Here is a 26056-nt window from a genome sequence, read left to right on the forward strand (position 1 = left end):
GAAAGCAGAAAACTTGGAAACAATTTTCAAAACTAGTGTTTCTGATAAAGGATTAGTTTCTAAAAATTAGAGAGAACTGAGTCAAATTTATAAGAGTACAAGTCATTCTCCAATTGATAAATGGTCAAAGGATATGAACAAGCAGTTTTCAGATGAAGAAACTAAAAATCCATAGTCACATGAAAAATGTTCTGAATCATTATTGATTAGAGAAATACAAATTAAAACAACTCTGAGCTACCAACTTGCACCTATCAGTTTGGCCAATATGCCAAAAAAAGAAAATGTTCAGTGTTGGAGGGGATTTGGGAATATTGGCTAACTGATGCACTCTTGTTAGTGGAGTTGTGAACTGATCCAGCCATTCTGGAGAGCGGTTTGGAATCAAGCCCAAAGGGCTATAAAAGTGTGCATACTCTTTGATCCAACAATACCCAAAGTATCTCAAAGAGATCATAAAAAAGGGGAAAGACCCACGTGTACAAAAATATTCGTAACAGCTCTTTTTGTAGTAGCAAAGAATTGGAAATTGAGCGGATATCCATCCATTGGGAAATGACTGAACAAATCGTGGCATATAAATGTAACACAAAACTACTGTTCTCTAAGAAATGATGAGCAGTCAAGCTTCAGAAAGGACTAGAAAGACTTGCATGATCTGGGACAGCTAGGTGGCGCAGTGGCCAGATCACTGGCCCAAGAGTCAGGAGGACCCGAGTTCAAATTTGGCCTCAGACACTTCCTAATTACCTAGCTAAGTGACCTTGGGCAAGTCATTTAATAACCCCAGTGCCTTGCAAAACAAAAAAAGACTTGTATGATTTTATGGCTAGTGAAGTGAGCAGAATCAAGAAAACCTTGTACAGCTTGACAGTAACATTGTGTGATGATCAAATATGATAGACTTAGCTCTCCTCAGCAGTACAATGATCAAAGTCAATTCTAAAGGACTTAGGATAGAAAATGCCATCAACATCCAGAGAAGGAACTATAGAGTCTGAATACATAAGATTTTCCATTTTAAAATTTTGTTTGATGCTCTATGATTTTTTTCCCTCTCATGCTCCCCCCACCCCAGTTCTGATTCTCCTTTTACAACATGACTAATATGGAAATATATTTAATATAGTTGTATATGGATAACCTATAACAGATTATTCGCTGTCAAGGGAAAGGGGGGGAAATGTAGAACACAAAATCTTACCCCCCAAAATGAATGTTTCTATCTTTACATGTTTACATGTGTTTGGAAAAATAAATAAATACATTTATTAAAAAAAAAGAAAGTACATAGTCTCCTATATTTCAGTCATGAAAGCATTAGCAGTATTCTGAGATCCATCATCACTGACCATAAAGGCTTCTTTTTTTTCTCTTTTAACTTAATTTTAGTACTGCTAAGGTAGCAAGCTTGTATCTTATCTTTCTTATACCCATTCAGAGTCTATTTTTCTCCCTGGTTATCAAAAAATTAGCTATGATGTCAACTCTCAACCCTCGATTTGTAGATTTTTTAAAAAATTTATAAATATTTTATTTGTTTTCTAATTATATATAATAGTAGTTTCTACCTATCATTTTTTGGGTAAGGTTTTGAATTTTCCTATTTTTCCCCCATCCTCCCTTCCCTCCCTCCCCCTGCTCCCAGAAGGCAATCTGATAATCTTTACATTGTTTCATTGGTAGATCTTCAAAAGAAAATAAAAATGTATGATTTCAATTTGCCTTTGCTTTACTGCCTGCTTCTTTCCCCTGCCCCTCAAGAAATGCAAACTCATTTTAATGTTAGCTGGAAAATAAATTTCTTGGAGAAAGATCTCCAGTGATGTACCTGGTTCCCTGTTCTTATCAATACTTAAATTTAAGAATCAAAATAATTTGCAAATAGTGTACTTAACAGATCTGTGTGCCCTGAAACTGGCAGGAGTAGTGAATACAGTGGAAGAGAGTGTTTCAGATCCTGAAGGATAATAATATCTTAGGTTGCATTTTAAAAATCAGTATGTCCAGAATGACAAAGGTGATCATTCCATTGGTCTTAGCTCTGATCACATGATCTGAAATATCATGCCCAGCTCTATAAACCACATTTTAAGGAAGCATTACCAACCTATAGTATTTCCAGAGAAGTATGTCTGAGATGGTGATAAGGCTTGAATATATCCCTCTAAAATTTTCAGTTGAGTGAACTGGGACAGTTTAAATGAGAGAAAAGACGTTGTGTTGACATGATCTTTGCTTTTAAATATTGGAAGGATATTGCATGGAAGAGGGATTACATCTGTTCTCTTCATTTTGAGAGGACAGAACTGGGAAATGGACATGAAAATTGCAATTGCAAAGAGAAAAACGTCAATTTGATATCAGGGAAAAGTTCCCAACAATTAGACTTGTTCTCAGATGGAAAACAGTCAATCCTCATTGCAGTTCTTCATTGGTTGTTGGATATTTTGTAGGTGAGATTCATGCTTTTCATATTTTATTTTTTTAGGTTTTTGCAAGGCAAATGGGGTTAAGTGGCCTGGCCAAGGCCACACAGCTAGGTCATTATTAAGTGTCTGAGGCCAGATTTGAAGTCAGGTCCTCCTGACTCCAGAACTGGTGCTCTATCCACTGTGCCACCTAGCTGTCCTGAGATTCATGCTTTTTAGATAGAGATTGGTCTCCATAACCTCAGAAACTAGGATTTTCCTGGTTTTCTATATGGGACTCTGGAGATGTTGAGTATAAAGTGGGAATGAGAAATCTGAGTAAAGCTATCCATCAGATAATAGAAAAATGCAGACTTAGAGCTCAGAAGAGGAGCCACTTAGAATACAGTCAGCTGCAGAGAAGTTCTCTTTGAAACCATGGCTATATATATGACTAGTTGCATGCCCCCGCAACCCACCTTCAGCACATTATTTTCAATAATCCAGAAATAAGAATATTTTATGAAGCTAAGTAAACAAGAAAATCTTGCTCTAAACAAGGCTGAGAATCTGTCTTCTTAAATTTGCTTGCTCATCAGCATGTCTCCTGTAATCAATAACATTCCATGCCTAGGCAAGGCAGCCAGATTGGCATGGGCTGTAATGCCAGATTTGACAGTCTTCCTACTTAAAAAATAAAAATAAAAATCTTTCAGTGTTTGCAACGTACCATTTAATTATCATCTTTAATTCCTCTATTTACTTAAACATCAATTTCAGTCACATTGAACAGTAATGAAATACAACATACAAGCAATTTACAAATTTTATTATATCATATTTTACTCTCATTATCTGTCTCTTGATAGTCTATAATTGAGTGATTTGGGGATAAAAGCACCCCAAATATTGATGGGTGTCAAAGAAGTGTTAAAATTAAATAAATATTTCTTTCTTGGATAATTACTTATTTTTCTTTGTATTTATTCACATTGCAAACACCCTTCATAATATTCTATCTTCAGGATTTTTTCTTGGAGCAAATTATGGTTCAGTGAATATGATTTACTTGAAAGCTATTTATGAACCATACTTCATATTGTAGAAAAATAGTATGCTGAAAATTCTTCTTTCTGGGCACATTGCCCTTTTTTCTGAGATGTTTCCCCTTAATTAATCATCATCTTCACTTATTTTTTCCTTGTGACTCTGAGATAATTTCTTTGGAAAAAGATCAGTTTCCTGCCCCCCCCCCCCCCCCCCCCCCGCCCAGCTTCAGGTTTGAATAAAAAATTTCAGCAAGCAAAAAGAGACACATATTTTTTTTAAAAAAGGTAGAAACATGAAATTCTGTGAAATTGTTTAGAAGCAATGATAGTTTGTAAATTTTGTGTTCCTTGAACTAATCTAATGGTGGTTGCTTTGAAAAGGTTGCTGACAAGTAGACACCTAAATGAAATATCCATAAATCAAGCTATTGTTGGCTTTTTCTGAGTTACATGGCCTAGGAAAAAGCTATGAACGTACATTTACCATTCACTGACCGCAGGTGACCTAAGGTTGAAATACAAAACACCAGAATAGCTTTTCTAAAGGGCGATAAAAGGAATAGTGGTATACTTGTACCGGGTATTCTGAGTTTGGGTTTGGGTTTTTGTCATTGAGACTCTACAGAGAATAAAGGCAAATGCCCGGCTTACCTACTATGGTCATAGGTAACATCCATATGGTAGCTGCTCACTGTGAGGTGAGCCTTCTCCTACATCTCTGTTCTTTGAATATTATGCCTCTGGGGAGGAAGTGGTTTGGGGGTTGCTGAATAGTAAGAAACATTCAGAAAATTCTGGGAAGCTATCTGAGATGAACTGATAGATAAGTAGTATCATCTACAAAGACACAGAAATCAACTTCACGTAAGTGAAGATGTCAGGACAAAACTTATGTGCCAACCCTTGCTAACTTTTCTGTCTTGTAGAAGATGCTAAGAAAACATTTTTCTCTTTAAATTTAATATAAATAGTAGAAAAAATACCCATCAAGTCATCTTAAATAGAGAATCAAAGATATACTGATCTCAAACTCTAGGTCTCCTACAGTTGCCATGTGTAGTATAATAAGGCTGTGCTATTTGGGGCATGACTCACAATGGGGGTGGGGATTGTAATAGCCAACTAAAAGAAAAATATGAATACTGATTGAGTTGTGTTTTGCCATTTGACCCACTTCTAATATTCCCAGTCTTTTGGCCCCAATTTTCTGATACTCCTTTAAAAAGAAAACTCCCACTCCAGATTTTTCATGATCCAGTCCTGGGGCTTTAGATCTGCAGATAAAGAGAACTTCTCCCTTTATGCAATTTGTTATTTTGAAATTGAAAATAGGAAATGTTGATGGTGTAGTTAATATATGTATGAGGTTTTTCAGTTGAGAAAATAAGCAGGACCCATTCTGGTTGCTCCAAAAGGGCTGAATTGCAACGAAATTTTCCAAGAATTGTTTGAATCTTTCTTTTTTTCCCCCATGAATGTACAATGGTCTAGTTTCACCATTCCAATGCCCTAGAAACAGGTATAGATTTATGTAGATTAATTTGGCATAGTACAGCAAATTGCTACTGTGACATATATTTTAGAATTCCTTCCAGCACGGGCTAATGGCTAGAATCAAATAAAACATAAAAGTAGGTTTATATAGATTGCTTTATAAATCAGATAAAGCTTTATGTTACCTTCCATTGGAAGTGGAAGCTTTTCAGTGAACAACCTAGGAGCTCTTCATGTAACACTTTCATGATTACAACTGAGAGAAAAGCAAAATAGAAACAAGTTCATTGAATTTTGCCACCATTAACTACCATTAACTATAATTTTTTTCCCTGACAAGCTCTCTCATCTGCTGACAGGTGAAACATTGGGAAAAAAAGAACTGAACAATTTCAGAAACAAATGAAATCTATCCTTGTATTCAAAATCTGCACGGTTCAGGCACTTAAAATGGAGTTATTTCAGATGTTAGCGGTCAGGTCTCAGATTTGTTTTAAAGATTTTTTTTCCATCTTCTTAGATGGCATTAACTCACTTGGAAAAAGATAAATAGATACATTTCACTCCACATGAGTGAACCCTAAATTGAGCACTTTGAACTAACTTTATTTGAGAGAGCTGAAGAAATAATATGAAAATGATGCATTTTATAGCAAAGGTGGAGAGCTCTGTAAGGAACAGTGATTATGAGTATTTCCTTAGAAATGAACAGAAGCTACCAAGTGCAGTCAAGATTGAAGGCACCTAAGGCAGGGAGAAAGGCGTTTTTTTTAGTCAAGAAAACTGATATTTTCCATTGGAAGAAAATAGCCCAGATTCTGTGTGAGATACTGCATCTATTCTAAGGGCTCAGAAATGAATGAAAGTCCTCTTGTGGCCACCCAGAATATCACAAGATGAGAGGTACATGGGTGTTGGTCTGTCCCAAACAATGATTGAAAGGGCATGTTATAATAGGAGAAAGAAACCCCAGGGGGCACTTTAATTTGCATTAGCAAACACTAATTATTGAGGTGTCTTTACTGAAGGACACAGGGAAGTGCATAGAATACATCCCATCCAAAAGAAGCATTTTACCCTTTCCTGCACCCATGGTTTAAAAAAACACAAGGCAAAGCAAAACCAAACCAAACTTTTTTTCTTCTGAGTACCAATACATCACTCCTCCCTTCAAATTTAGGTGTCAGAATGTTGGGGAAAGCAAGGAAAGTGAATGACTGGGTGGTTTTATCCTTGGACTGGAAAGAATAAGCCAGGCTTAACTAAGATGCAGAATTTTAAGTGTCCAAAACAGATGAAGATGAATCATTAGCTGAACCGGTGCTCAAAGAGCTTCTCTCTCATCCTGGCTTGTAGTAGTAGAATATGGACCTTGCCCTAGAATCTCATTCAGCCCACCAGTAGTTATTCCCAGTATGTACAACTATGGTGAATATTTAGGTCCTTGGTTACAAAAAAAATAAAGAAAAAGAAAAAAGCTCAAAAAGGAATTGGTGATTTGAGCCCAGTGCCTATGGAGAGATATTCACAGACAAATACTACAATTCTAATTGCCACTAATTAGCACCCTTGTTGGCAAGGACTGAAAAGTCCATTTATATTGCTCGACCCCTACTGTTTCCCAGGCCTAGTCCTTCTAGGATAAGGCAATGACAGCTTTAGTAGCAAAGAGCCTTGCTCTTTCTGCCTTCAAGCTAGCTTGATTTATGCTACAAACAAAGAGAAGCTTTAGTTTTCTTGAGTTATCAGATCAGGAAGTTGCAAATTTTAGGATACAGAAGTGCTATGATCTTCAATTATGAGAAGTTTCACTAAGCAGCAAAGAATCAGTAGCATTCATGGATAGGAATCTGAGCATTTGCTGGTTAGTTGGGCTTTGGAGAGAAATGACGACTTTGTATTATTTTAATCTTAACCTACTGTAATTGTTAGAGTCCTAAACTAAGGGTAACTCTTTCCCGTGTTCATGCATTATATGAGGACTGTTCATACTAGTCTTCATCTTTAAAATTGGTGGCTATAGCAGGAAGTATATCTTCATCTTTGAAATGGGTGGATGTAGCAAGAAGTATATGATATTCCTTATAGAATGGTTGTACACTGTCAAACCACTTGAATTCCTTGGAAGGGGGAGTAGGTGTTTCATGATTTTAGAGGAAAGCTTTACATTAATAGCAATGACAAATAACCTCTAGCTAGGTTGTGAAAAATATTAAGCAAAGTCATGTCGAATTATATTTCGGGTTCCTAGAAATGCTCCTTACCTCATAATTGCATAGCTTGGAATTGTACATTGACATTTAATCTAGTATTAATTAATAACTCAAAGAGCAGATGAAAAAAATGTTAGTAACCATTAAGATTCTCTCATATTATATTTCTGGTCTTTTTTAAGGGGCTTCAGTCTAAGCTTTCTTTCCCATTCAGAAGACTGTGATAGATTATCCCATGAGAGTTCCCAGCACAGAGGTATACAACTACTCATAGATATGTTTGTAAAATGAGGAGCTAACAGTGAGTCAGGGTTAGGGAGCTGAAGTCATTAGAATCAAGATTCTCTCTCTCTCTCTCTCTCTCTCTCTCTCTCTCTCTTTATACACACACACACACACACACACACACACACACACACATATATCGATTCAGTCCTAACCTTTCCTCTGAGCTCTAGTCTAGCATCACAGTTGCCTTGTAGACATCTTGAACTTGCTATCCTATAAAGCATCTCAAGTTCAACCTGTACCGAATGAAATTCATTATCCTCCCCAGCCCCGTTTTCCCCTTTTTACTCTCAAGAGAATGAATCCCCATGTTCCCAATAAACCAGACTCACAAGATCATTGTCATATTTGATTCCTCTCTCACTCTCAGGTCCCATATCCAGTCTGTTGCCAAGTCTTGTCATCTTCACAGCATCTCATATTTTCCCTTCTCTCCACTCACACAACTACCATCTTGATGCCAGTTTGCTTCATCTCATCCTTAGACTGATCAAGGGGGGATTTGGTTGGTTTCTCTTCCTCAAGTCTCTTTCCCTTCTCCAATTCATCCTTCATATGGCTAGCAGAGTGCCCTTCCTAAAGTATAGATCTGACCATATTACACTGTACCACTCCCACCCCCACCTCAGAAATCTCCAGGGCTCCCTATCATCTCCACGATTAAAGACAAAACCCTGGCTGCCCTTTAATATTCAGGTCAAACCTGCCTTCTGCAAGAGGTCTTTTCTAATCTAACCTCTAACCCTTCCCACTTCCTCTACTCTCAGATCACTTTCCATCTATTCAGTATATAACTTGTGTGTTCTTACATAGTTTTCGGTATATTGTCTCTTCCCCAATAGAATGTGAGATGTTGAGGGCAGGCAGAGGCAACGTTTCTTTCTTTGTATTCCCATTACTTAGCATCTAGGGTCTAGATAGATAAGTGCTTAATATGGATGATGGTGGAATAAATAGGTAACCAGGAGCTTCCAGTCTTCTTGTTTCTTATTCACATCATTCCTAGCAATTCCATAAGTAATTTAAAGATGCCCTGGCTCCTGTTACAATCTCTGATTTAGTATCCTGTAACCCTGTTTAAGCAGAAGCACAATGTCCAGCTATAATCCACTGGGATCCCTCTTGACTATCTGGGCTTCTGTGTCTGCATGAATACCCCACATTAACCCCTAGATCACTCATATTAGTAAGGGATGCCCTGCATTTTTTTGCCTTATAGCCTCAAGGGTCTGATAGTCAAGTATACATCTCTTGTGTAACCACATTTTAATGGTTCTAGAAAGGGCTTAAGAGAAAATCCATCCTTTGTTTTCTGTGCTTTCTGAATGTAATGGGTGAGCATAATTTTTAAATTTTTTTTATTTTTAGGTTTTTTGCAAGGCAAATGGGGTTAAGTGGCTTGCCCAAGGCCACACAGCTAGGTAATTATTAAGTGTCTGAGACCGGATTTGAACCCAGGTACTCCTGACTCCAGGGCCAGTGCTTTATCCACTGCGCCACCTAGCCGCCCCAGTGAGCATACTTTTTAATAGGAAAGAATATTGATTTCTGAATGACTATGGTAAAATACTTATCATAATCATTTTGATTATTCACTAGTCTGTGCTGTGGTGAAGTATCCCTGTAGTTAGCAATTCAGAAATAGGGGCAGCTAGGTGATACAGTGGATAGACCTTGGAGTCAGGAGGATGAGAGTTCGAATCTGGCCTATGATATTTACTAGTTGTGTTATCTTGGGCAAGTCACTTTATCCTGATTGCCACACACCCAGGGCCATCTCCGCTTGTCCTGATTCATATCAGGCCACCGGACCCAGATAGCTCCATGAGACTAGTGACTTAGCACAGCCCCCCTCGCTGAAATTCAATTCATGTGCTTGTCAACACATCCCCTCCCTGTTGTCATGGTCTTCCTCAAGGATGAGGGACAAACATCAATTCAGAAATAATCAGATGCCAGCTTCTAATTATGTATCATGAGATATAAACCCTAAAATGGATATATAGGTACACACAAATGTTTATATAAAGATATTATATGATACATATATAGGGAAATTATATATTTATAGAGAGATAACAATCATGATTATGACTTTTTGTTTATTGACTAGCAGAGTATCTATTAGATGCTTTTTCTGAGTCAGACTTAGTCAAATGCTATTGAGAATGGCAGCCACATGAAAGCTGGTGTCCTGGTGCTGCCTGGCCCCAGGCATCAGACAATTTCTAACCACTGCCATTTGAAATGCTATGGGAAGAGTCACGGATGGCAACAGGAGTATTTCAACCATACAGTGCATTATCTTTCAGCAGCTAGAATCTGCCTGGTTACCAATTCACACGGCCTCCTTACCATCAGCTAGGATTGTCTGTACCAACCTGAGGGCAAAATATACCCCTCAGTATAACCTACATTTCATTCTTTACAGCAGTAAAAATGAATCAAATGAGGTATATGAGATCAAAGGAGATGTAATTCTTCAAATAAGGCACAGCCCATCCTATTTGGCTAACGGGGAAGGTAGATGGTTCGCCAGTCAGTTATGATGACTAGAGGGTAGGGATATGAATGCAAAAAGGAGGGTCACTGTGGAATTCAACCTGTCTCAAGACTCCCAGTTCTTTTAGTTATGATTTTCTACTTTAGAAAGTTAGTTTCCCAAAAGACCTCTTGTTTGTAATTCTTGTGACAGCTACCTCTTAGCAAATATATTACCATTTCTTTCCTAGAATGTTCATTTTCTAATTGGTTAGGTTGTAAGAGAAATTCAGGAAAAATTGAGTAGCTAGTTTAGATGCAAATGAAATTTTCCTTTAAACTCTGAATTTCTGTGGAATTGGAAAATGAAGTAAATAAATACTCCTTGGGCATCTTTTTGAATTAGCCTTTCTAAAATTGTCACATTCCAAACCTTCTGCTTTGTCCAATTTATTTTCACTCATGGTATCATTGCAGGAGATATTTAAAGGCAGAATTATCTTGGGGTCAAGAAATGTGATTTCAGCAGTGCTGACATTGAAAGTTATGTTGACTCAGTGACCCATTGTTCCCAGTCCTGTTTGTCAATCAGTGTTGGGGACTGTGATAATGAGTCCGCAGCTTGTTTTATTACCTGTTCTTTGTTCCTGTCTATGAGTACCCCACCTGTAAACTGTCACATATTTGCTACCAGGGAAAAGAACTGGAATGGAAGGGCCCAGCCGCTTTTGCTGAAGTGAGCTTATCTGAATTGCCTTTATCTCATTATAAAAGTTACCAATAAAAGCTGATGCTACTTGGAAGTCATCCATGATTTCAGTGATCAGCCTGTAGATATGTTGCCACTCTAATACATTTATTATAAAGTCATTTTAATTCTCTTTGTCCTGGGTTTGCCTTGTTAATCAGAGTAAAATCCCAAATGAAGATTGAAACTCTCTCCACTGAGACAGATCAGCAACTTCGCTATAACCTGTAGAGAATTAGCTAGAGCTCCAAGACTTGCCTATGACCACACAATAGTAAAGGAAGGTCTTCCTTGCTCCAGTTCCACTGCCTACTGTGCCAGGCTGCCTCTCATATAATAATAATAATAACAATATTTCATGTTTATGAACTCATTTCAATAGCATATAAATATACACACAATGCAAATGTATGTCTTAACCTATAACATGATGTAATCTATATAGGAAACTATCAGTGTGGCAATTCAACTCTAGATTCCAGGCTTAAAAATGTTCCTGGGAGGGTGATATGATCAAGGAGATTAATACAAAGGACAACACATAAAAAGTAACAAGTATGCTGGGGTAGTTAGGTGATGCTTCAGTAGATAGAGTTCCAGGACTAGAATTCAAATCTGGCCTCAGATGCTTCCTAGCTCCAGTGTCCTAGATTACAGTAGAACTGTAGTGTGGAATGGGCCTCCTTCATCATATCCTAGCTCTAAAATGAGAAATTTCCAGTGAGTGTCAAATGTAATAACTATTTAAACAATGCCTGCCTTTGGTAGACTAGCAGATTCCTTGTCTGGTTTCTATGGCATAACCCCTACCCCAGTGGAATATATACTCCTTGGACAGGGACTCTTTGTTTGGTTTGTTTGCACTCCGCATAATAGACCACATAGAGAGGATGCTTAATGTTTGTTGGGAGAGATGCCTGGGATATTGAGGAGTCAAGTAACTTAGCCTTGGTCATGCAAAAATAGTTTCTTATTAGGGTCAGGATTCAAACTCAGGTCTTCTTGACTCTGAGGCCTGCCCTCTAAAATACTACATTACGCTGCTTTTCCATACAATAATAGATTGGTAAATGGACACGCCATGTTCTAAGTTCTTGTTATGGGCTAGTATTGGCTAGAGGAGGATAGAAACTGTGAGCTCCAGTTTTTCATGTCTATACAATGGTAATTGGATGATATCTAATTATCTAATAGAGAAGACAACCTTACCTGGATCTCACTTTGTCAGTACCTTCTCAAATCAACTTTTCCTTAGAGAGAGAAAGAAGGAGCCACTGGCCATCTGAAAACATTAAGAAAAACAGTCAGATGAGCCATGCAGAAACTGTGGTTTAGCCATAAAATATGAAAATAGCCACAAGAATACAAATATTTCCTCTTGCTACTGAGTCCAAATGTTTCTGAGAAGCAGGGCCCATTATTTTTAAGTACCACTGTTCTTTCAATTTTCCCAGCATATAGAGAAACTTCAGCCTTTCTTGTGACCATCTTGTTTTCCTGTAGTATTTCATTCTCTGGCTTTGTGGTGGAACTTTATACCAAAAGAACTCATTGGAGACTGAAAGACAAAGCAGGCTGTTGTCCCACATTCCCTTTCTACTAAATCACGGTTTTCTTTAGATGGAAGGTGGCTATTGTGAAGCTGTCAAACTGAGGCAAGTTAAATGTGCAGAAGTGAAGGCTCCTATTAACAATCGCAGCTATCTCTGTCAAATGAAAGCTCAGCAGAGAGTTACAAGGCAATCGGGTCCTGATAGGTGGTCGATTAAAAAGAACCAAAGGCATGGAGGGGGAATCCTTATTCCTGGATGGTTAAAATACTAAGGTGAAAACTCAACCTGGAACCATCTAGAACCACCTAGAACGACCACAGTGGGGGGGGGAAGTGCAGGGTGGGGAGAGGGCTTATTGCTTGGAAGTACTATTGACATGAATCCATTGAGCAGACTGAGAAGGAAAAATAGTGCTGATGGTCTTGGGGAAGCAGATTCGTTAAGTTGAAGAACGTTGCCGGTTATGCTGGTAGCAGAAGCGGAAGGGGCAGGGTGAAGTAATTGTTCTGTATTAAAAGAAAGAATGTGACCATTTTTACAGAGTCATATTTCAGATTTTTGAAGATAAAATTCTAAACAACCCAAAGAGGATTAAAGTGAAATGATCTCTCAGTCCAAAGGAACCTCATTTTAAATTGTATTTGAGGTACAGCATTTACTTTGTCGTAGGAAATGAAAAGTAGAATTCTGTCCTGATAGGAGTTCAAATACTTCATCAGACATGTCAAAGTGGGAAAAGCAGATTAACCAGTAGATGAAGCACCACCAGTATGTGCTCACTTGAAGAAAATTCAGCCTGTACTCCAATATCATCTATGGATTAGAACTGCAATAAGGATATTTTTTTTCTATGTGCAACTAGATCTCACTCAATAGTTGGTCACATTTTACCTCATCTTATAAACAACCCTCTAAAACTCATTAGCAAAGCATCTTCTCTCTCCCATGATCTCTTCTACTATTCATACACACACACACACACACACACACACACACACACACACACGCAAACACGGGCAGTGCTTTCAGCACTTCCTCTATACTTTGCATGGAAAGAAAAGCTCATCCTACTTTTTTTTTCTTTAGTTTTTGCAAGACAATGGGGTTAAGTGACTTGCCCAAAGCCATACCATACAGCTAGGTAATTATTAAGTGTCTGAGGCCAGATTTGAACTCAGGGACTCTTGACTCCAGGGCCACTGCTCTATCTACTGCGCCACCTAGCTGCCCCATGATCATCCCACTTTTGAAAGGTAGTTTTTATCTTTAGTACTACTTGTCATATTTGGGGTTCAGGACTTAAATTACGATGTAGAATTCAAGAGAGAAATTCTTGAGGGACCCCTCTTTTTCCACTCAAACTAATGACCAAGCAGTCATCCACTTGTTTAATTAGTTAAAATAATGCATTTTTATTTTATGTAAATATTTTATTTGTTTTTTCCAACTACATACTATGGTAAAAATAATACATTTCAATAGGGTTTTGTGTTCCTATTTAATAATTGTTTCCAAAATAACCTCATACGTACCCAGTGAACCCTCATTGATTTTATAAATAAAAAGTTAAGCAGAACTGATACTGTGATAACACAACTGATAAATGTATGCTAAATTCTGCACCTGTTGTCCCCCACCTTTAATATAAAATGGAAATGATAATGCTTGAACTACCTGCCTTACTAGATTAAGAGTGTGTGTTGTTAATGTCAAAAGACTGTAATAAAAATGAGAAATCAGGAATAAGAAAAGCTGAGAAATAACAATGTAAAGAAGGTGGAAAATAACCCCCCAAGGTGGGCTTTCCTTTGTTTAACTCAGGATTGGTATGAAGAAGTCCTAATTCTCTCCTACATGGTTTCAACTGTATTCTTACCAACATACGGTGTTGTTCCTTAAATACTCACTCTCATAGGATGAAAAAATGAGTTTTGTTTGGGGGCTTACACTAAAATATAGTAGAAAGAAGAAGTCTATGGGCAAAAGAACTGGCTCCCTATCCTGCCTCTGATATTTAAAATTAGGGGACTTGACTGAGTGAATTGAGGCCACTTCTAGTTCCCTACGATCCTGGGAAAGTAGGGCCTATGTTGAAAATCCAACATTTTGCTTGTTTTCTCCAATAGATAAATCTTTGTAATTATGATTGTTAGCATTTCAGAATGAGAAAACCTATTCTTTCTTACCCCTGGCTGATTGTCACTCATAGCCATTGAATTGGATATCTGAAAATTTTGATGGTTAAGGATCCTTAATGTGCATGCCTCTACACCTCTCTTCAATATTAATTTCTAATATTTCTAAATGAAATTATGAGCAAATTAGATGTCCACATATGTATCCATGCATAACAGGAAGCTCACATTAATAGAAATTAAGTTTTTGGAAAGAAAGATAAAATGACTCACCAGGCTAGATTTCAATATTAGTGTGAGTGTTCCGTGTACTGTAGTTTATTGTACAAACACTAAATATATTAGCCAACGTATTTAACATTCACAGAAGGTGCTGTTAAATTATTTCAATCCCATTACTCCAAATACTAAGGAAAAATGTCTGTATTACTGCCAGTGCAAGATGGGGTCTGTAGCCAAGTGCATCAATATAAATGTTCTGTTCTCCGGGGACATACCCGCCTTATACTGTTACTCAGAGAAAATATGTGCACAGACATTCAGGAGCCCCTTGGAAAATAATTCTCATTTTGTTAAAACAATAGGATCACATTCTCTATTGGTTCGTAGACATTTTTTTTGCATCTGTAAAGCTTGCCAGCAAAAGTGAATGTCAATAAGACCCCGATGTGTTTTTAAAAGATTAATAATTTATGAAATAGGGAAACAGAAAACTGATGTTTCGACATTTCATCTTGTTCTTTACCTATTTGAAAGGAATGCACTTGGAAATCTTGGCAGCCCCTCACAATTATTTAACTTGGAGTAATTATCAGAACAAATGGTGTCACTGAATTCTTCCAACATGTTTGTTTTCCATCCTGCTTGCCCAATGAATCATCAAGAATACAAATTGCTTTCAAGATGAACATTTAGGCTTCTGAGAACTGAATTCTAGTTTCCCAAGCTTTTCCCAATGCATCTGCCAATGGTTCTTGCCTCCCCCCCCCCCCCAAGGGTGGGTCTTGAAGAAACTACAGCTAGGTTTTGTTATTTTACCTCGAACTCTTCCATGCATTGCTCAAGGCTTCCTTCTCCTAATAGAATGTATGATTAGCTCAGTTCAAATATTGTGGCTGTTGAAGGCCAGGGCAATAAACAGGTCAAACAGATCTGAACCAAAGAAAATTGCCAGTCTGTGGATAGAAGAGATATCCTTTGACCCTTGACAGTCAACATTCAAATATTGGCCTTGATCACAAGGAGGACTTGTGAGGCTTAGTGCTTATGGATGGCTTAGCATTCTGCATTAGGGCTCATGGTACACCAGGCCCCAATGGAACATTTCCTACTAAGACATCTTGCTCTCATCAGGAGGATTTAGGGAGACTAATGTAACTGATGTATTATATAGCCTCCTGATAACAAACCAGCCATGAAAGTTCGTTCTCACCAGAATAGCACATGAAGTAGTGTCTGAATCCTTTGAGGAAAAAAAGAGATATTTTAATAAATCTTTAGAGCCTTGGTTTCCAGAATATAGTAACCTACAATAATAATCTTTAAGATGGTAAAGAGAGCTGTGGGAGCCTTGTTCCTGCCACACAATTTCTTCCCTTGTGGCCACTGAGACCTTGAAGAGCAGGCAGAGGCATTGTTGGTGAGAGAACCCAGGCCCACATTCACACCGTTCTGTGGCACTGGAGGGAGATAGGATTTGTACAGATTCTAGATGCTTTTTCTCATCTAGAGCTGTAAGGAACCTTAGATGAGAACAACTAGTCCAACGTCTTCATTTTATAGATGAGGAAACCAAGGCTCAGGGGAGGGGGTGAGGAAGTGACTTATCCAAGGGCATGGGGGGGGGGGGTTTGGAAGAGTCTAGATTTGAACCTATGTCCTTTGACAGCTAGTACTCTTCACATTGTACCCACTCTAACCCACACTGCTCTTCTCTCCCATATTAGTATATTCCTTCTTTTATTTTTCTTGTCAAATTTAAAATTTTATTTTTCACAAAAAATGGAATGTATTTCAACAAAAGAATGAATATTGAATTTCCAGATGAATACCCTGGATGCTTGAATATAAAAGACCTTATTTTCACTTGGAATTATTCTAGCATTTGTTTTTGTTTGTCTGTATTTTTTTGTCCATTGTCTTATAAACAACCTGGGAGATCCAATGGTTGATAGTTTCATGCAGGAAAACCCTGAAAAATGATAAAATTGTGCCTCAATGTGTGTAACACATTCTGAAAATACACTAGAATTCAGTTATTCATCTCAGCATCAGCATGGTAACGTGACTCAGTGTACCTCGAAAGGGCTTCTTACACAGAGAAACGTACCCAGAAAATGAAAACCAATTATAGTAGAAAGCCCATCGAATAAAACTCTAATGTGGACTTTCTGGGATTGATTCAGGAGTGGTTCAGAGGTGAAAAGATTGCCTCTTGGTAGAAGTAAGTATTCCTGTGCAATTACATTTATGGTCCTATGACTATGCTGGGAGATATAGCTGAACGTGGCTGGATGGCTCTATGGGAGACATATGCTGGGATCTCTTCCGAATGACATACCATAAATTGTGGTAGTTAAGTTAATGAGGGCTCTGCTTCCAAGAGGCACTAAACTACTTTTTATTCCTTAAGAGGCAAGGATTTGACTTTTACCTGTTTGGTATTTAAGGCTTATTAATACAAGTCAAATTGGAAATGACACTCAAAGAATAGTCTAATCATAAAAAAGCAAATGGTGCTGGGGATTCAAATCCCTCTTCCAAGCCTGATCCCTGCAGAAGGCCTTGCCCTAGCCCTGCTGTGAGTGCACACACACACACACACACACACACACACACACACTCTCACTCTCACTGACATATTCACTGGCACACACTTTTTTTAAGATTTTATTTATTTTGAATTTTACAATTTGTCCCCCTAATCTTGCTTCCCTACCCCCATCCCCCACAGAATGTAGTCTGTTAGTCTACATTGTTTCCATGGTTCTCACAGATGTATACAAGCACATACACAGCTACACTACACACACATACGCATCCTCACATGTTCATTGGCGCACACTCTCACGGACATGTACAAGCACATACACAGCTACACACATATATGTATCCTGGCACACACTAGCACACACTCTCACGGACGTGTACAAGCACGTACACAGCTATGCACACATACATATCCTCACATGCTCACATTTCAAAAAGCACATAGATTTTGTGATTTCCTTGAGGCAATAGAGGGATGGGGATGGGGGGGGGTATGAATAGGGTAGTAGAATAAACTAGGAAATGAGAATCAGAGAACCATTGAACATCAGCAATAAAGGGGCCCTGCAAAGATCTCAGAGGAGTCGACCTCCTAATATCATAGAAGAGGAAACTGAGACCCAGGGAAGGAAAGGCCTATTTCCATGATCCCAGAGTTAACTAGATAGTGTCTCGATCAGTGTTAGATGACCCATGCTTCCAGACCTAGAATAGGGAAAGCATCATTGGATTTATTTTGATAATCATACCCCAGAAAGTAGTTTGACTTTTCTGTCTTGTCCTAAAGGTTTTTTTTGCTGCTCCCACAACAAATAGCAAATATTTATGCTTTCACAGTGTACATAGTGATTGACTAAGATAAGAAATCCTTCTCCACTACCCACTGCCATCTTTTTCCACTCTGTCCTGGTGAATAAAGGTAATGGGCAAAGTCATCCTTGCTTGGAAGTCTGTCTCTTGGACAATGGTGGAAAACTTTGAAATGTAGACCCAGAATTTTATTGTCAGTTGGCTGCTAAGAATGCCACCAAGCCACCAATATTTCAGGGGCAAAGGCAAAGAATCTGGGTTCAAATCCTGCCTCTTTAGCTTACTATGTATGTAGCATTAAGCAGATTCCTTCATCTCTCTGGGCCTGTTTCCCAATCTATTGAAGGAGGGGGCATGAACTCAATGCCCCTAGGGTCCCTTCCTGCTCTAAGTCTGTGATCCTTGGTCTTGATAACTTAATGCATAATACACACAAAGACAAAATACACTTTGATTATACTAGGCATAGGTACGCTTTGCTGTAGCATTTGTTTTGCATTAAAAATATTGTGAGTGTCTAAAATCCATATGTACTTTCAGTCTTCTAGTATAGCTTTCTTTCAAAAATACAAAAAGTTAAACTATTTATTTACAAGTTTAAGCAGCTACTGTGTGTCCTTTGAAGTGGTTTCCTTTACCCTGTTGCATTTGGGACCTCCTAGGGATCATTTTATCTTCTGTTTTATTGTAGAACATCAGATATTTTTCTTCTTTTTTTCCTTAAAGGTCAGTTTCAATCCTTTTCAGCTTCTCTCCTACCCCACTAGCATACTTATTCACCCTCCAGTCAATCTGGTTTTCTCCATTTTAAGAGTTACATGAACTGTGAATGCACGGAGAGTATACAGTGGGGTGTCCAAGATGATGACAGGTTATAGAAACCTCATTATATTAAATGGTTGGAGGACCTGGGGGTGTTTGGCTTAGATAAGTCCACAACTAAGCAAAGATATAATTGCTGTCTTAGGATCAAAGGATGATAGCATTATCGAGCTTGAAGGGATCCTCGAAGCCATCAGGTCCAATGCCTTTGTTTTACAGATGAAGAAACTAAGGCACGCTAAGCATCTTGCCCAGAGTCACACAGCTAATAAGGAGCTGATTCCAAGTCTAGTGTTCTAGCTACTACTCTGTGCTGCCTTGTCATCTTTTTAAAAGACTGTCAAATAAGCTAGGAGACTCAGTTGAAATTATTTGCCTGAAGTCCAGTCTCCTGACTGCTCTTTATTTTATCATACTGACTTAAGCTGTTTTCTGGACTTTTACATGATTCTGTCTTCCAGGAAAGACCTTTATTCCTGGGAATTTTTTCCTTTATTTGTCATCTCCTCTGTGGTATACAATGAGCCTTAGCAGCAATGATATTGAAAATTTTAGCACAAAATCAGATTTGACTAGATCCTGAAAAAAATATTTAAAATGTATATATGTGAATCAAAGGTCATTCGTTTGGTTGTTTCCCTCCAATTGAAAAATGAAAGGGCAATTTTCTTAGTATTAAAAAAAGAAAGAATGAATGAAAAATGATTAAGTGATTATTCTGTGTTACGTGCCAGAGATCCAAGTACAAAGGCAAAGCCAGTCTCTGACCTCATGGAGATCACAGCCTCCTGGGAGAAGCAATCCACATAAGGCAAGGGGTGGCCAGGGCGGGAAATATGGGATGGAAAATTAAAGGCTTTAGTCAATTTGATGCATCTTGTTCAGGTACAATAATAGAGTTGTATTTATGGGAATATTTGATAATTATTTTCTTTTATTTAAAATAATCTTCTGAAGTCATGTAGATGTACAAATTTTTCTGCAGTTTTGCAACATTGCTCCCACCTCTCAGTCTAGTGCTTAACTCCCACCTGAGATACCCGAGAGAAGGCGAAGCAGTGGCTAGAATGTTGGACTTGGAGTCAGGAAGACCTGAATTCAGATCCCACCTCATATATCTACTACTTGTATAATCCTGTGTTATAACCTTCTGCTAATTCAGTTGCAACCTGTTTTATTTAATGTGTAGATCCTAAAGAGTGGCTAGCAGTACACAGAGTTCAAGTGACTTGCCTGGGGTCAGTTTTATAAGTGAATAAAGCTCAGATCAGAGACCTGAACCTGGTTTCCTAACTCCAAACAAGTTCATGGTTCATAGTATCACGTTGCCTCTAAAGCCTAAGTAACATCCCCTTCAAATCTTAGTGAGGTGAGTGGCTGCTATGTTTTGAGCTATGAAATAGTAATTCTTGCCTCTTGATCTAGAAAAAGAGGCAGCATTTGCACCTTTAGGACTGCCAATACCAGTCCCAAGGGCCGAGCAGTATGATGTATAGATGGGGGAAGGTAGAGCCTGGAAGCACGTTGCCATGTTGATTGTGCTCAAGGTGGTCAGACTGACAAAGGACCAGGAGACAAGGAAAAGTTGGCTGAAAGTTCCACTGCCACCAACCCAGGCTCTAACTCTGCTGAAAACTGCATTGTATGCATTGTCTGCTAAAATTATTAGAGCACATTTTCTGACAATGACATTCAAGGGCCTCTAAGTGTTTCCCCAAAACTTGTTGCTGTTCCGTCACATCTGACTCTTTGTAAACCTGTGCACCCTACTATCTGTGCGGTTTTCTTGGCAAAGATATTGGAGTGGTTTGCCGTAAGACAAAGAGAGGTTAAGTGACTTGCCCCCGGCCCCCTGTCACGCTAATACCAGAACTGAACTTGTCTTCCTGCCTCTAGGCCCAGTGCTGCATCCATGGTAACATCATCTAGCTATCTCTGAAAACCTCCTTCTATCCCTTTGCTCATGCTATCCCCTGGATCAGACATGGTCTTCCCTAAAATACACATCTGCCACATCCCTTCACTGGTTTCTCTCCTACCTCTCATTTAAAGCTTCATTCAGATGCCACTCTTAGCGAAACTGCCTCCTCAGTCTGCTCAAGAGCATCTTCCTTCTCTTTCCCCTCTCTTAAACCATCATTATACTTGAGGTATGCCACTCTTCTAGCATTCATCCTATTCTCCCTTATACTCAGTTATTTATGAACTGGACTTATCCCTCCCGGTAGATTAGAAATGCAAGGAAAGAACCAAAATTTTCTTTTGTTCTTTGTAGCCCCATTGCTAAGGTCTTACTGCATAGATTTCCTTCCATTTGTATATAGCTTTGCTTGTCCAATTATTTGCATATTTTCTTCTCAATTCAAATGTCAACCATGTGCTACCCTCCCCCTTCCCACACTTGGAACAGTGCCAAGCATATAGGCAGCACGTAATAAATGCTCCTTGCCTGACCCCTTGAAAGCCCACCCCCAGTATTTCACATGTAATGTAGTCAATGCCCCATAAATATTGTCAATTATATTTCTAACTCTTCATTGCAAAATGAATAATGAAGTTTCTTAATGAAGCATTTGAATTTTTAATATTTGAATTCTCTAACTAAGATGAACAACACATTCTTTATTCATCATAGCTTGCAGAAATGAATTATAGGTTTGTAGTGATAAGTTTGCAACTGTTAAAGAAATGGCAAGACACAATTTTTTTCCTTCTCTTGGGTCTTCTACACATTCATTATTCCTTTGAAGGGAATTTATAAATCCTGGGAATTTAGTTTATCTGAAACCAACTCCAACAGTTGTCCTTCCCAGCAATCATATTTTTTGCCCATGCTATCTTTTAAGGCCTCAGTATATGCCATGTCCTTAAAAGGCAGAAAGTAGTAATGGCACATGTTTTATTAGTGGACTCACAAGATGGCCAATTTTCTTGGTTATCATCCTAATTTTAAAGGAATCATTAATATCTTTTTCTTTTTCCTTTTTTTTGCAAGACAATGAGGTTAAGTGACTTACCTAAGCTAGGTAATTATTAAGTGTATGAGGCTGCATTTGAACTCAGGGCCTGACTCTAGGGCCGATGCTCTATCCACTGTGCCACCTAGCTATCCCCTATATCTTTTTTTTCAAATTTCCAGTTTTAAAGTTTTCTCTTTTTGAGGGAGACAGAGTAATGCCTTAGAAAGGACTGTGTCCTATAATCTACCTAATCTGAGTTGTACTTAAATATGAGAAGTATCCATAAATTCAATCCAAGAGAATTCTAGGTTTGAGAATCCCCTTGATTGAGGCAGCTCACAGGCCCTTTCGGGACTTAGTAAATAAGATCTGGCTTTACTGAAGTAGGCTAAGCTGATCAAAATGTTGATCTATCTTTCCGGGTTATAAAATCTTCTTTGACTTGTTACTAAGCAGGACATATCTGAAGAAGTATCCTCTTGTCTTTGGAAATCTTAACTACTACCCATAATGATATGGTCTTTCTTTGATACCAGCACGATGTTTGGTTTGCAGTGGTGTAGCTGCCCTGTTGCAATGATCAAGGATTGTGGAAATAGATCACAAAGAATGATTTGCCAATACTGGGTGATACTGGAACTGATGCTCCCATAGAAACAAAGACATATATGGTCCAATAAACAATTTTTAAAGTGACATCTTATCACCAAGATTGGAAATGCTCATATTTTCCCAAGATACTTTCCTGCCCTTTGAAAGAAAGATTTCTTATCTGTATTATAGGATTACATCTTTAGATGAAATTGTACAGGAAGACATCTGTCATATATCCAAGGGTTAATGACTAATAGTTTTATGACCAGATCTTTTGTGCCCACTAAGCTGTCTGACAACAAAGGTCACCACAAGACAAATTATTTAGAAACCAATTAAGGTTCTCGAAATGGTTTCTCTTTATGACAGTTTCAGAAGGCTTTCAACAGGCTCCTCTGTTAGGTCATTGTGCTTTCTCTTTCTTCTAGAATGTCTAAACCTAGGCTATGAGAATCTGGTACTTTAACTATTGGCCGGTCTCTAATGTGAGCCCATTACATTTCTTTGGTGCCATATTAGTCAAAAATTTCAGTCACAGATTCTAGTTCATTATGTGAACAGCAAGCATAAACTGTCTCTAGAGATGATAGAATATTATTTTTGTAAAGAAAAAAAAGGGAATGGAGCGTTCAATCCTATAGGCTCCACTGATGTTCTTATTTTGTCAAGAGAAAATAGAGAAGATTCACGACACATTAATGGCACATACTGGGTAGGTAGGCATGGATGGGCCACAATCTGAGTTGTTGGAAGGAATGCCCACATTGATGAGATCTCAAAGCTATCTGATTCTTCCCTACCAGATCCAGGTTTTGTAGGGAGAAAATGTGTGCAGTGTGTACCTTTAAACTGAAGATCAAAGAACCAAGCAACATATATACTCTTGAATCTCTTCATTTGCTTTTATGTTCTATTGATTTGATTATTTTTTATTGATTGAATGATTCAAGGATATGGTCCATGACTTAATTATCAATTTAGAAAAGGAGTTTAAAAAAAATCTAAGGTTTGTCTGTTTGTTTCTTGTAGAATGCTTGAAGATGACCTGAAAATCAGCAGTGATGAGGATGAAAACGAGCAGGTAGAGTGCTTGATATCTATCACATTGTTCTCATTTGAACTTCTCTGAATAATTTAATGTAGCCAGAAGAGACTAGACAGGGGGAAGGAGCAGTATTGAAATGGTTCAATAGGGAAGAGAAGAGAAATCATACAATTTTGAAACTATAGAATGTTAGAACTCTCCAAATCCCTCATTTTACAGAAGAAAGAGATAAAGGTATGGGGCAGGGGTAGTCATCATTATTAGTGGAAAAATCTTTTGTTGAAGATTTGTTGATGGTAATGTCCTTTCTTAAATTCTGCATAATAATCAATATTTACCATTACTACCAAGAAATACATGGAAGGAACTGACAATTTTACCTAAAGACAAGAGTTTTTAGTATGGGAGGATCTTCAACAAAAGCCAAAATTGTTTGAAGAGTAGTAAAGTCAGTCACCCTTTATTTTATGATGGGTTTTTTGCATTTTCTTATAATTTTCATGTTGGATTGCTTTCTGAAAACTCACATCTTAATGCATAGCAAGGCATGCAAAAGGATGGGTCATTTTTTCCACATGAACCAAAGACCTTCCCACAATCTGAATCTCAACTGGGACAAAAACATGAAAGTAGACTTTTTATTGAAATTTTTACATAAGTATTTAGAGATTGTAAGCAAATGCTGAATTTTCAATGTATTGCACATTTTATGGAAAAGATGCAAAGAAAATTTGCCAGTAAAAACTAGGATTCCATTCTCATTCAAAAAGAATTAATACAGGGGTAGCTAGGTAGTACAGTGGATAGAGCACCAATCCAAGAGTCAGGAGGACCTGAGTTCAAATTTGACCTCAGGCACTTAATAATTACCTAGTTGTGTGACCTTGGGCAAGTCACTTAACCCCACTGCCTTGCAAAAACTAAAAGAAGAAAAAAGAGAGTTAATACAGCATAACAGCTACATTAGCACACAAGCTAAAAAATGATCCAAGTCATACAATTTCAAAACTTGCCTTTCCTTTCCTATTATAAATCTTTTCCTCTCTTTTTCCTTCTTCCCTCATCCCTATCTTTTCTTTCCTCCTTCCCTCATCCCTATCTCTTCTTTCCTCTCCTCCTTACCCCCTAGACTGATACATATGGTTACATGCATGTAGACAACGCTCAGTGTGCACATTGCCACATTGGCACAAATCCATGATCCCTCCCTAATTTAATAATGTCTTAGGAATTTGTCAGGGCACTAATGGACTTTCCCATAGCCACACTGCTAATATGGTACAGGAATTGAACCCAGATATTTCTGACATGTACTCTATCACATGCACCACCTGAAATCCCTTCCTACCTTTGACATTTGAACTTGTCATTTCAAGTTACTATGAGTTCATCCTTAGGGCAGCCATCTACTGCTCTCCTGAACCCATTTCAATACAGAGTAGCATAGCTTCACCTTAAATTGGTTCTCTTAATGTGTGCTCTGTTTCCAATTTCTCTAAGTCAGTTATATTTCTAAACTGAAATCTAATTAAAAGGCTATTCCTGGTTGACAGTAACCTTTGAAATTGTAATTTCATTTATCAATTTTGTGCCCGTTTCTTAATAATTGGGAATTAGTGTTATTTGATGATCTAACATATTTACTGAGTACCTACTATATGCTAGTGGCTCTTAAGATAAAGCTAAACGTTATCCCTACCTTTAGTAGCTTACAATATAATATATACACCTACAATCTGAGTCAGGAGAAAGCACTCAGAACTGGAAAGACAAAGAAAGGCGTTCTTAGTCCTGGAAAGGTAAAGATGGAGGGGCATTCTAAGTTTGAGGGGCCAACTATACAAAGTCATGGTGGCAGGAAACAGATTGCCTACAGGAGATAATGAAAGTTGGGTGCCCTCCTCAAGCACAGCTAGGTGGCACTGTAGAGAGAGCACAGGACTAGAACTCAGGAAGACCTGAGTTCAAATCTTGCCTTAGTCATTTCCTAACTGTGTGATCCTGGGAAAGTCACTTAATATCTGTCTGCCTCCATTTCCTTAACTATAAAATAAAGATCATAATAGCACCTATTTCCCAAGGATGGGAGGATCAGTGAGAGAATATTCATAAAGTATTTAATATGGTGCCTGGTAGATATGACATAAGCACTAGCTCTTTTTTTTTTAAAGATTTTATTTATTTTGAGTTTTACAATTTTTCCCCTAATCTTACTTCCATCCCCCACCCCCCACAGAAGGCAATTTGTCAGTTTTTACATTGTTTCCACGGTATACGTTGATCCAAATTGAATGTGATGAGATAGAAATCATATGCTTAAGGAAGAAACATAAAGTATAAGAGACAGCAAGATCAGACAATAAGATAACAGGTTTTTTTTTCCAGATTTAAGGTAATAGTCCTTGGTCTTTGTTCAAACTCCTCAGTTCTTTCTCTGGATACAGATGGTATTCTCCATTTTGCAGACAGCCCCAAATTGTCCCTGATTGTCGCCCTGATGGAATGAGCGAGTCCATCAAGGTTGATCATCGCCCCCATGTTGCTGTTTGGGTGTACAGTGTTTTTCTGGTTCTGCTCATCTCACTCAGCATCAGTTCATGCAAATCCCTCCAGGCTTCCCTAAATTCCCATCCCTCCTGGTTTCTAATAGAACAATAATGTTCCATGACACACATATACCATAG

At 38.1% G+C, this 26056-nt stretch overlaps 1 protein-coding gene across 4 annotated transcripts in view; it reads left to right on the forward strand.

Annotated features, from left to right (window-relative positions):
- Window positions 1-26056, forward strand: part of AFF2 (ALF transcription elongation factor 2) — a 389617-nt gene that overhangs the window by 261686 nt on the left and 101875 nt on the right. For all 4 annotated transcript variants that reach the window (XM_074200828.1, XM_074200829.1, XM_074200830.1 and 1 more), the window contains one exon: window positions 23357-23408. In XM_074200828.1, the coding sequence (XP_074056929.1) occupies window positions 23357-23408 (52 nt within the window). The remainder of the gene's footprint in view (window positions 1-23356; window positions 23409-26056) is intronic.

Source organism: Macrotis lagotis, chromosome X (genome assembly GCF_037893015.1).
Source record: "Macrotis lagotis isolate mMagLag1 chromosome X, bilby.v1.9.chrom.fasta, whole genome shotgun sequence".
In the NCBI taxonomy this organism is placed as follows: domain Eukaryota; kingdom Metazoa; phylum Chordata; class Mammalia; order Peramelemorphia; family Peramelidae; genus Macrotis; species Macrotis lagotis.